Source organism: Chenopodium album, chromosome 14 (assembly GCF_948465745.1).
Source record: "Chenopodium album chromosome 14, dcCheAlbu1.1, whole genome shotgun sequence".
NCBI lineage: Eukaryota > Viridiplantae > Streptophyta > Magnoliopsida > Caryophyllales > Amaranthaceae > Chenopodium > Chenopodium album.
Genome location: NC_137847.1, coordinates 20,579,924 through 20,592,746, shown reverse-complemented (window position 1 = coordinate 20,592,746; position 12,823 = coordinate 20,579,924). Strand labels below are relative to the sequence as shown.

At 36.5% G+C, this 12,823-nt stretch overlaps 1 protein-coding gene across 1 annotated transcript; it reads left to right on the top strand.

Moving 5' to 3' along the window:
* Positions 1 to 1,052: 1,052 nt before the first annotated feature.
* LOC145577891 (uncharacterized) lies at positions 1,053 to 2,444 on the top strand. The gene is made up of 5 exons (XM_081635312.1): positions 1,053 to 1,230; positions 1,360 to 1,385; positions 1,428 to 1,546; positions 1,700 to 1,965; positions 2,200 to 2,444. The coding sequence occupies exons 1-5, from the start codon at positions 1,053 to 1,055 to the stop codon at positions 2,442 to 2,444; spliced, it is 834 nt and encodes a 277-aa protein (XP_081491438.1).
* Positions 2,445 to 12,823: the final 10,379 nt, after the last annotated feature.

The following is a 12,823-nucleotide window of genomic DNA, read 5'->3' as shown; positions in this document are numbered from 1 at the left end:
AATCAGGTTAGAATGACCTAATAAAGGGCACCTTTTCTAATGACCCTATAAATAGGGAGATTTCCCATATTTAAGGGACATATACATTTATTACAATAACCTGACATTCTCTTATATCAGAGAAAACACCTGATCTCGAAATCCGAGAAAATCTCATTCTACCTTTCAGTACCTTTTCGTATTCTCCATCACATTCTAACTTGCTCGTAAGAGGCGGAGCTCCAACCACCCGGAGTCTCCGTTATTTTGCAGGTACAGGCGTCATCAGACCAGTCTTCGAGCTATAACTCTTCCGAGGGACAAACACCTAAAACACGTTCAACAACAAATCCTCACTTAAGGGAAGTTGTATTATCTCACATGATGCACGGTCCAAGTGGGAAGGCAAATCCAAAATGCTCTTGTATGAAACATAAGGGTCGAATTAGTGTGTGTAAGTATGGATATCCAAAATCATTTGTAATTGAGACAACTAACCATGAGGATGGATATCCTAGTATAATAGGTGTGATACTTGAGAAATAGGAATGATTCGGAAGAAACCTATGGATAACAGATGGGTCATCCATATAATACGCATTTGTTAGCACTCTTTGATTGCCACGTGAATGTTGAAGTGTGTTCTACAATTTGGGCTGTAAAATATCTTTACAAATATGTCTACAAGGTGCATGATCGTATTTATTTTAATGTTTCTTCTACAGAAAATCCAAAACCCAGAGATGAAATATAGCAATTCCAATCTAGACGGTAGGTTTCTCCATGTGAAGTGCCTGGAGTCTATTTAGTTTTTGTCTATTTGAAATGCAACCGTCAGTGTCACCTCTCCAAATCCATCTTCCTCATTTGCATACTGTCCAATTCAGGGAAAATGAAATTCTAGGCTCTGTTGTAAATGATAGCAAGAGGCATAACAGAATTTTTTGCAATGAATGCTGTAGATCTAGATGGACCACAGTATTTGTATTCAGAATTCTCAGAGCACTTTGTTTGGACAGTAGCTGCAAAGACATGGACTAGGCTTGAGAATAAAAAAAATAGTCATTGGTAGGATGGCATTTGTAGCACCATCTGAAGGTGAACACTATTATCTGCGCCTTTTGCTTGCAAATGTTCGTGGGCCTAAGTCTTTTGAAGATCTAAGGACTGTTGATGGTTACATTCATGCAACTTACCAAGAAGTTGCTCTCAAACTTGGCCTTATAGCTGAAGATGATGCTGTGGACAAATGTATGTCAGAGGCTTCTGAAATTTATATGCTTAGGGCTTTAAGACGTCTATTTGCTACTATACTCATTTTTTGTAATCCTTGCTATCCACTTGCTCTCTGAAATAAATTTTATCCTCATCTTTATAAAGATTTCGCAAATGATTCTTCAAACCAGGCTAGTTAAGTTCAGTAATTAACAATTCATTCTGTTGAGCAGTATTTAGAGGAAATGGGAAAAAGTTTGCTTAAATTTGGGCTTGATTGTCTAATGTGTGAGACAGATGATGAAATCAAAAGGACTCAGGATATTGTTGATGCCCTAGATGCACCTATACCGTATGTATAAAAGCATATTTCAGACTTAATTCTAAACAACAAGATGCTTTTGATTATATTATGGAACATGTTACAACAGGACAACAAGGTGCTTTATTTGTTGTCGCGCTTAGGGGCACAAGCAAACTTAACTGTATTTTGCACTGTATATAGGTACATAGCAGCATCCAACATAATCACTGGCAGGATAGCACATTCACGGTTTAAGATTCCAATCGATCATGTAGTTTCAGCCTTTTGTTGTGTTCCAAAGCAAGGCAGCTTAACCGTTTCACTAAAAGAAACATCTTTAATAATTTGGGATGAAGCTTCAATGGCGAAGAAAGAGAATATTGAAGTCGTAGATGTGCTTTTGCGTGATTTGTGTTTACCGTACCTTTTGGTGGGAAAGTTATTGTTTTTATACGAGATTCAGGCAGGTACTCCCTGTTGTGCTTAGGAATCATAGAATGCAGCCATTGAAGCAAGTTTAGTGTCTTCAACTCTTTGGAACCAGTTTCACAAATTTAAGCGCACTGACAATATGAGAGCAAGGACAGATAGCCAATTTGCTGATTTTTTACTTGTCACGGGGAACGGTCAGATCCAGAATGCACAAATTGCACAAATTTAGTTGCCACAACATGTAATAATACCCTTTGATGAATTTGAAGATGATATCAATGGTCTTATTGATTTTGTTTTCCTAGAAGTAAGAATGGGAAACTGCAATGAAAGCATGTTCGTTGACAGAGCAATCTTGACTCCTTTCAACACTGTTGTAGATGACTTAAACTGTAGTCTAATTAATGAATTGCCTAGAGAATCTATTTGTTATAAAAGCTATGATTTATTGCTTGATGATACAGGAAATATTTATCCAACGGAGTTCTTAAATACCCTTTCACCTGTGGTATGAGTCCACATGAATTAGTGCTAAAGCAGAATTGTCCTGTCATTTTACTTGAAAACCTTGTTCCTTCATCGGGTCTTTGCAATGGCACTCGTATGCTATGTAAGAATTTTTATCCTAATATAATTGAGTGTGCCATAATAACTGGACATCATGCAGGAGCGCATGTTTTCATTCCACGAATAGATCTACGGCTATCTGAAACACTTAATTATCCATTCAAGTTTCAAAGAAGACAGTTTCCTATTAAAATTAGCTTTGCGATGACCATAAAAAAGGCTCAAGGAAAGACTTTATCATAAGTTGGACTATATCTAAACAACCTTTGTTTATCACATGGGCAACTTTATGTTGGTCTATCTAAGACTCAAACATCAGCTCAAATTAAAGTTTTATCTAAGCCAACGACAGATCAGGTTTTAGCAACAATAGTTAGAAATGTCGTAGTATTTAGCATTCTCGAAAAGGCGGGCATTATTTAGGGTCAACCTACATACATGCATATTCTACTCTCAACTCCTCTTTGACACTTGTTTCACCATGTTGGTTAGTATTAGAATTTTGAAGCTAAATAACTATACACATGTTCTTTGCAGGCCGTGCAAATATCAAGGTATCAAATAATTTTGTTACCTTGGAAGACTTTCAATTGCTAACACAAATTGAAGAAAGTCTTTACTAAATATACTTTGTCCATCTTGGTAAGCCTTTATTTATGAATACTTCTTCTACTAATAGCCTAAACCGTAATGTTTACTTACTAAGCTTAATATATATATATATGTATGTGTGTGTGTGTGTGTGTGTGTGTGTGTGTGTGTGTGTGTGTGTATGTAAATATATATGTATATGTGTGTATGTATATGTGTATGTGTATATACATATATATGTATATATGTGTATATATATGTATTTGTGTATATATGTGTGTATATATGTATATGTGTATATATGTGTGTATATATGTGTATGTGTATATATATGTGTATATATGTGTATATGTGTGTATATATGTGTGTATATGTGTGTATGTATATGTGCATATATATGTTTATATATATGTGTATATGTGTGTATATATATGGGTATATATGTGTGTATATATGTGTATGTATATGTGCATATATATGTTTATATATATTTGTATATGTGTGTATATATATGTGTATATATATATGATATGTGTGTATATATATGTGTATATATAGATATATATTTATATATATATATATACACACATATATATATAGACACACACACACACACACACACACACACACACACACACACACATATATATATATAGCATCAATTGGCAGCACAGGACATTGTGTGAAGAAAGTGGTTGAATATCAATGCATCAGTTGGCATATAACAAATGTTATATATTGACAGTATGCTAAATAGGCAGTATCAATTGGCAGCACAGGACATTTGGATTCCATACTAAATAAACAACCATTTTATATAACAACAGCACACCCAAGTGCTGCTTTAAGATGATAGTCAATTTGATTATGCCTTATTATGGAGTAGCCTATTTGTAACATAATGTGTCCTTTGTAAACGAAGAGGCAATATATTAATATCAATCAGCTTTTGATACAAGAATTGATAAAAAAAACCCTTCTAATAACGTTTCCAATGAAATTAAAACAAAAGAGTATTGTTTTGGTTATTCAGTTTCATTATAACATTATATCCAATGATAAAGTACTAATTGCTGGAAACGTATATGCAACAAAAAATCGGACACAATATGCTATTAAAATATCAATCTGTACATGAAAAACGGTAATTAATTTCAATTAATTGTAGATTAGAATTTCATTGTATTTATAATTCATCATAAACAAAAGCCTTAAATAGTACCAAAGGTTTCTATGATTACATATATGGAATATAAGTATTTTACAGATGACAAAAGTTGTATTCCAGATAAAAGAGAAGCTATTATATATTCTAAAGATGGATTAAAATACATACATATTCAAAACAGACCCTCCATCATGTACAAAATTAAGATCAAGTATAATTAACCCTATATTTGCATCATAAATTCTCTCTAAATGATCAATATAATGCTTATCATTGTCAGAATCGTAGTCTGATTCTTCAGAGAGTTAGATTGGAGATTCGGGTTCATACCATTGCTTAATTTTCCTTGCTTTTTCCTTCCTCTTCTCTAAAATTGCATTTTCCTTTTCCCTCTACTTTCTTTTTCTTTCTTCTTCCTCCCTTTGTTTTACTCTTTCTGCCATCTTCTCCTTTAACTCTTCCTCTCTCAGTATTTCATCAAGCTTATCCTTCTTACTCAAAAGTTCGTCTAACATTTCCAGCATTCCACCCCGCACTTGCTGGAGATATAGCATATATCATTCACACTCTCCAACAATTTCTTCTTCCCTGCCTTATCATCCATGGTTTCTTGCACCCTCTTCCTAATGTCTTTGCAATGTTCTGAGATTTTTTTAATATCCATCTCCTGTGTATGCAAGTAAAAAAACTAATTTAATTAAATGGCCACCAAATTTGACTATCTCACTTAGTTTATGATTACCTGTGTAGATTTCTTTGCCATTAGAGGAGGAAGCTTCTGCCATTGAATTGTATTTAGAAGTAAAGAGAGGAAAGTTAAAAATGAAAAACCTAGGGTTTTGACGCGGGTGAAACCTAGGTCATTGATTTCTAAGTATCCCCGACCAAAACCAAATTTATTAAACCAAACCCAACCCTAAGTATAGGGGTAAGTACGGGTTGAACCCAAGGGAATGTGGTACAAGCTAAGTCTCAAATTAAGCTATCCCGAAGTCTAGGTAAGGTTTGGTCCAAACAAACTAAACAACGCTATTGAATGAATACAAGAACGAGATGCTAGGGAATTAGGATCCACATGCACTCATGACAATCATACTAATTAGGCAAGAATCCAACCAATCAAACAATGTGAGGGAAAGTAACATACGCAATCAAAATCACTTAAAGAGCTATTTCCTAGGGTCAAGCTAGATGTCTTTACAAATGACTTCAAAGGAAAATCGCAAAACAAGATCAATCGATAATAATAGCTTCCAAATCAATTTTTCGTATCAATAAAAACTATTATGCAATCTAGCCTGATAGTTAAGGTTGGTCACTCCTCAAGATATAAACACATGCACGAATTTCACTAACCAATTTAATCACAATGATGATCAATCCAAATCCCCCAATTAGCCATGACTTATCACTCATACATGCGTCACCATATCCCTAACAAGTAATCTACTCACTACACATTGGAAAATTGAATAGCAAAACTAAACTAATCACCAAATTCATCATCAACATTATATTTAAAATATACTCAAGTTATCAAAAATCAAATCAAACAACACAACAAGTAATTCAATCAAATTCAAAAATCAAAAGCTAAAATTGCATTATAGAGTAAAGAATTCTTACAAAACATTGATCAAAATCAAAGAGGAAGAAGATTGAAAGTAGCATTCATCAAATTCACCAAGTTTCTCTCTCTAGAATCTAAGAACAAAAGTTTCCCCAATTCGAACTTATCTCTCTAAAATTCTAATCAAAATCTAATTCTAAGATAATTCTCTCTCTAGGAATGAAGAAATTTTATATGTAGTAAAACTAACAAAGGACGAGTTAGATAAACGTCCAAAAAGAACCCCAATAGGCGCGACCTCTCCTCTCAATGCGCGACTGCAAAGAAATAGGTACGGAATAAGGGGAGGAAAGATGTGTGGCCGCACCTACCACCTGCGCGGCCGCACATAGGGCATGCGCGCCCGTGCACAGGGCATACGCGCCCGCGCCGTACTCGTGCACGCCCGCGCCTAAGAGTAGGGCACCTCCTTCTCGTGCGGTTGTCGGTGCTCCCGTGCGCTCCACTTGATACATGTTGGGGGAGGCAGTCTTTTGAGGTCATCACGGTGGGTTCAACACCGATTTTGATGTCCACGTAGCATGAGATGGTGGCCTTGAAGACTTGTCTTTTGCACTCCTTCACTTTTGAGCTTCAAGGGGAGGAACCGGCTTGCACCTTATGCTTTGCAAATCCCGAGAGAAAGTTATTTGGATCCTTAGACATCACCAATTTTCTGAAATCAAAGAAAGGCAAACAAATAAAAGAGAAAAAGCAAAATAAACCAAGAAATGGAAGAAAATAGGAAAACAACTAAAGAAAACACAAAGTAGAGAAATATCAAGTAAAACTAAAGAAAAAGAGATAAAAGAGACATAAAAACAATGAAAACTAAAAGAAGCCAAATGAGTGCCATAAATGACACTCATTAAACTCCCCCAAGCTAGACGTTTGCTCGTCCTTGAGCAAAACAAAAGCAAGAAGAAATAGGATGAAAAATTTATTCCAACCAAGAAAAAGGAAAGAAAGAGATAAGAATGTACACTAAAACTCACTTTCATAGGAATCACGGTTGTTTTTAGCTACAACAAGCCCTTTAAACCCCAAAGTCCCCACTGAGGACGAGTGAGGTCTTGTAAGGGTATCCTAAGAGTTTGACCCATAAATCTTGAGGGTAAAAATGAGGCAAATCATTGAAAAGAGAATCAAATCAAAAAGGAAAAATTCAAACAAATAGCTTTTGAAATGGACTTTTACAAATGATCAAATGCAAGTGAATAAACAACTTTCTATACAATAAGGGTATGCATGCTCCAAGATATCCAAGGTTGATTGAAACATAAGATATGCTAAGCATAGAGAACTAATGAGACACAATTCACCTTCATCCCAAATAATCTTACCACGTTCTCCCAACTAGCTTCAAATCCCCCTCTAGTGAGCATCTTAATAATTCCTCGAAGGAACCGGAAAAGAAGAGGTTTAGGGCTTTTCGACATCTTGACTATTGCACACCGCTCTATAGGCTTGACCTACATCTCCCTCCACCGACTTGTGAATCAACCACAAAGGTCAAAAAGTCTTGAAAAGGATTGTAATGTAAGGGCGAAAAGGGTGAAGGTAGGCATAAATTTGAAGCAAAGATTAGTCGAATCTCAACACCAAAACCAAGTAATCACCAAACAAAAACACCGACACCCCAAGCTTATTCAAAGACAAAATCACAATCATATATACAAAATAAGAACGCTCCCTAAGCCAAAATGAAGCATTGTTCTCAATGCTTAAAATGAGGAGAAATTCACTTACATCAAAATATTATTGAACTTTTCATGCTTCACAATTTATTCACTTTTGCCAAAGCATTTGAATTTGCTTTGCTTTTTCAAGTTTTTTTCATTTTTTTCAATTTTTCACTTTATTGCATTGTCCACGCCTCTTATAACTATGGACGGCTTTTTCAACTTGGCATTTTCCTTTTATTCACAAGATATTTACAACACAAACTTGCTTACATTAAAAGAACCAAACAATCAATCTCATCCACAAAAACTCCAACAATAGAGACCAAATGCTTCACAAAAACCAAAGATGGGAACAAGAATGAAACAAAAGGCTCAAAAGCTAAAGATTTGGCTTGAAAAGAAAGGTATATGGCTCAAATGGTTAGCAATAAGGAAAATGTAAACCCAAAACAAAGAAAAGAAAACTATCCTAGAAAAGTAAAAATTACCACCCCGAAAAGATGCCTTTGTCCTTCCTAAATGGCTCAGTCCCGATCTCGGGAGATGAGAGTCAAATTCTAGATAAGGCAAGAAATAGTCAAGGATTACGCCGCTCATGTAAAATATGTTGAAAGCAAGAAGAATTAAAACCTCACACCGTTGTAGCGAAAACTCACTATTAGCTTCAAATCCACTAAAGGGAGCAACTTCTTCTTACCACAAACCAATGGAATCCGGCTACAAGGTCCCAAAAGGTCTAAACCGCTATCTTAGCATACCCTTTCCTAGAATCAATCAGAGATACTCTCAAAACATGCACACAAATACGACATAGGAAATTACTTATTCAAAAGCAAAAGCTCAGATGGTATTATGTCCAAATGCAAAAGCTAAACAACTAAGATGAAAACAAAGCCTCAAAATCTTTTTGTCTTTTTCATTTTTGATTGAAAAATAGAAAACAAAAGGGAAACATAAGAGAAATAAAAGGAAAGGAAAAGATAAAAATAAAATGCGAAAGAATGCATGCAAGACATGTAAAACCCAATCGACACACAAGCAGTCATTCGACAACATCGCCAATGACCTCAAAAACTCTATGGTGTTACAAGGCAAGCATCCTCGAACAATCAACTCTTCCTAGGCTAAACCTAAACTAAGCAAACAAGAAAGAAAAAGTGAAAGAAGAAATAGAAAGATCACACCGGGTACTCCAAGCAACGCTAATGTAGAGAAGTAAGAAGAAACATAAACCGTCACAATGCTCCAAAAGCAAAAGCAAGGATAAGACGCCAAGTGAGAAATAAAATACTATGTACAAAGAAAAATTGTTAGTAACTTCCACACAAAAACACAAAATATCTAAGTCGAGACAGAAATGATCATCGAATCATAGAAACGAAATGGAATGGCAGAGAAAAACTCATCCAACCAGAAAATCAATTAATCAACAGGAAAAACAACGATCAACAACATACCAATATCATATTATCATCATCAGAATGAAATCATCATCATAAATCATCAGCAAAAATGGGACAGAAACTCAAAGACAGAACCGCATTGAACCATAGAAGCAAAAGGGTGACCAAAGCAGCACAATAAATCATAAGAATACTCCCTTAAGCCTAAAGTGAGCTAACCCCCCCCCCCCCCCCAAGCTAAAACCTAGAAAAAAGCAGGCAAAAGAACAACATCAATGCAAAGCAAGCATAAAAGGGAGGGTAGCTAATATGGTATCGCTCGGCGTTATGATTATGTGGGACTCCGTATCGACAAATTATGTTTCTTTCGATAAAGAGTGCTACATGCTTGGCGGTGAGCTTAGCATATGATTGTGCTTCCACCCACTTTGTGAAGTAGTCTATTGCAACCAAGATGTATTCATGGCCTCCTGTTCCGGGAGGTGTAATCTTTCCAATTATGTATATTCCCCATGTAGAGAAAGGCCATGGTGAAGTGTAGGTGTAGAGAAGAGATGGTGGGATATGTTGCAAATTTGCATAAATTTGACATTTTGGGCATCTTTTTACATATTGATGACAATCTTTATTCATGGTAGTCCAATAATATCCTTCTCGCATTATCTTTTGGACTAGCATTTTGCCGTTCACATGTGTTCCGCATATACCCTCATGGATTACTCTCATAGCCCATTGAGCATCTTTTTTGTCTACACATAATAGAGCTCGTCCCTTAGGTACCCTTTTGTGTAGTTCATTTCCTATGAGTACAAACTGGGAAGCTAAGAGTCTTAATGCTCTTTTTGCTCTTTTATCATCATGAGGAGGATATTCTCCTTTGGTGACATAATTCAATATATCTACGAACCATGGTTCCTTCTCTGGTTCTTCTTCTTGAATTACTTCGTCGTCTTCTATGGCCTGAATGTATGCTGGTTTATGCCTTTTTTCTATGGTTAAAGGCATTTGCTCAATTTCCTTAGGTATTCTAACCATTGAGGCTAGCCTTGCCAAGGCGTCGGCGAATTGGTTTTCCTCTCTAGGTAGATATGTGTATTCCACTTTTTCTAATTGATCGGTGAGAGTTTCCAAATATGTTTGGTAAGGAGCTAAACTTTCACTCCTAACCTTCCATCTTTTGGAGATTTGATTAATAATTAGGGATGAATCTCCGAATATCCGGAGTTTCTTTACACCTAGGGCTAAAGCAGTTTCGAGGCCTACCACGCATGCTTCATATTCAGCTGCGTTGTTGGTGACGTCGAAATCTAATTTGATGGATATAGGGACATGTTCTTCCTTAGGTGATACTAATAAGACTCCTACGCCGCACCCCTTTTGGTTTGAGGCTCCATCAAAATATAGAGTCCATGTCATCATTAAATTTTCGTCCGGGAATTCATTCTCTTCTAAGGGTGTCGAATCTTCTATTGGGAAATCTGCTAGAAAATCCGAGACCACTGTTCCTTTAATTGCTTTTTGAGGCATAAACCTTATGTCAAATTGGGCCAAATTTACTATCCATCTTGAGATTCGTCCATTAAGTGTAGATCTTTCGAATAGGTATTTTAGGGGATCCATTCGTGAGACTACGTAAACGGTATGCACGAGCATGTAATGTCTCAATTTAGTTGTGGCCCACACCAACGCGAGGCACAGCTTTTCCAATGGGGTGTAGCGTGTTTCATATTCGAGCATTTTTTTACTTAAGTAGTAAATAGCATTTTCTTTGCTTTCTACCTCTTGTGCGAGCATAGCTCCCATTGTTTCTTTTGTGACGGTTAAGTATAGTCTTAAGGGTATTCCGGGGATTGCTGGGGCTAATACGGGAGGATTCGCAAGATAGGCTTTGATCTTCTCAAAGGCTTTTTGAAACTCATCGTCCCATATGATTGGTACATTTTTCTTAAGCTTTTTTTAATATTGGTTCGCATATCGTGGTTAACTTGGATATGAACCTACTTATGTATTGCAACCGGCCCATAAATCCTCGAATTTGCTTTTCGGTTTTGGGCGGTGGCATGGACATGATTGCTTTAATTTTGGTGGGATCTATCTCTATTCCTCTAGAGCTTATGACATAACCCAAGAGTTTCCCTGAGGTAACTCCAAAAGCACATTTAGAGGGGTTTAACCTCATGTTGTATTTTCTTAATCTTTCAAAGAATTTCTTTAAGGCTGTTGGATGTCCTTGGCGGTCTTTTGATTTTACAATCATGTCATCCACATAGACCTCCACTTCTTTATGCATCATATCATGGAGTAGGGCAGTTGCTGCTCGTTGGTAAGTAGCACCCGCGTTTTTTAACCCGAATGGCATTACTGTATAGCAATAAGTACCCCAAGGTGTTATAAATGTTGTTTTCTCCATATCTTCTTCGGCCATGAGGATTTGATTGTATCCTGCGTATCCGTCCATAAATGAGAGAAGTGCATGGTTTGCTGTGTTATCTACCAAAATATCGATGTGTGGCAAAGGGAAGTCGTCCTTTGGACTTGCCTTATTTAAACCTCGATAGTCGACACACATTCGAACTCTACCATCTTTTTTCGGAACCGGGACAACATTGGCGACCCATTCGGGGTATTTGGATACCCGGATAAAACCTGTAGTTATTTGTTTTTGTACTTCTTCTTTTATTTTAAGGGCCACGTCGGGTTTCATTCGACGTAACTTTTGTTTTACAGGTTTCATTCCTGGAATTAATGGTATAGTGTGTTGAGCTATTTCTCTATTAATGCCTGGCATATCTTCGTATGACCAAGCAAATACATCGATAAATTCTTTAAGTAGATTGATTAAATCGGTTCTTTCTTCTTTGTTTAGCGTCAATCCGATTTTAACTTCTCTTTTAATGGTTGGATCTTTTGAGATATCAACTGTTTCTGTATCCTCAATTATTGGTGTCTTATTTTCAAGTGTTTCCATTGCTTTAATTATTTCTTTGTCATTTTCATCATTAGTTAAGCAATGCTCGTCATCTTTAGATAAAGAAAAACAAGAGGAATAAGGGGAAGAAGACATGTTATTGAACTCAGAAATCATTACATCAAATAAAGAGATGTCCGTCGGGACTTGATTGCTAACTATCCTAGGAGTAGAAAAAGAAGGTGAGGGTGCTACAACTAAAGACTTAGAAGACTCGATGAGGGAAGACTCTAACTCAGACTCTGACTCAGACGACTCTTCGAATATTGGTCCTTGCCCTGTAGTTATTGAAATCTTCTTTCCATTTATAGTAACTATCTTAACTGTCTTGCGCCATCCACGCTCTTGATCTTCTATTGGAGTGATAAGTTCCGAGGGATCGAAATTTTCACTTTGGAGAACTGCTTGGATAAGTGAAGAATCATCTTCCGCATATCTTGATTCGTTCTTTTCCCTTCCAAAGAGGAGTCCCATGACATTAAAGTCGAAACAAGGGGGTGCCTTTTCCTTATATGTTGGGGCTGGGATCTCGTCTAGGAAATAACAATCCAAAAAGATTTCGAATCCAGGCTGCCTTATACCATTTATAACAAAAGGTTCAGGAAATTCGTGACAAGGGTAACCCTCTCCTTCTCTTATAAATTGCCCGTTTAAAGTGAGAGGATATTGATCCATGGGTATTTCCTTTTTTTGTATACGGGCATTTCTTCGTGCTTTTGATTTTTCCTGGGCTCGTTTAAGGTCTTCGCGGGTTGGTTCAAAACCAAGTCCGAAAGTATCCAATTTAGGGAGGCCAGGTAAGCCCATGTGTTTAGCTACTCCTTTCTTCTTTCCTAGAGTCATTCCAGGAAAGTGTCCTTATTTTCTTAGGATAGCATTTGTTATCATGTTTTAGTGGAGGT

What these genes read in the sequence shown, in the direction of transcription:
- LOC145577891 (XM_081635312.1), top strand. Translation starts at nt 1,053, where the DNA reads ATGGCATTTGTAGCACCATCTGAAGGTGAACACTATTATCTGCGCCTT. An exon ending in CAAATGATTCTTCAAACCAG is followed by an intron (nt 1,386 to 1,427) that starts GCTAGTTAAGTT and finishes TCTGTTGAGCAG; the next exon opens with TATTTAGAGGAAATGGGAAA. An exon ending in GCCCTAGATGCACCTATACC is followed by an intron (nt 1,547 to 1,699) that starts GTATGTATAAAA and finishes CACTGTATATAG; the next exon opens with GTACATAGCAGCATCCAACA.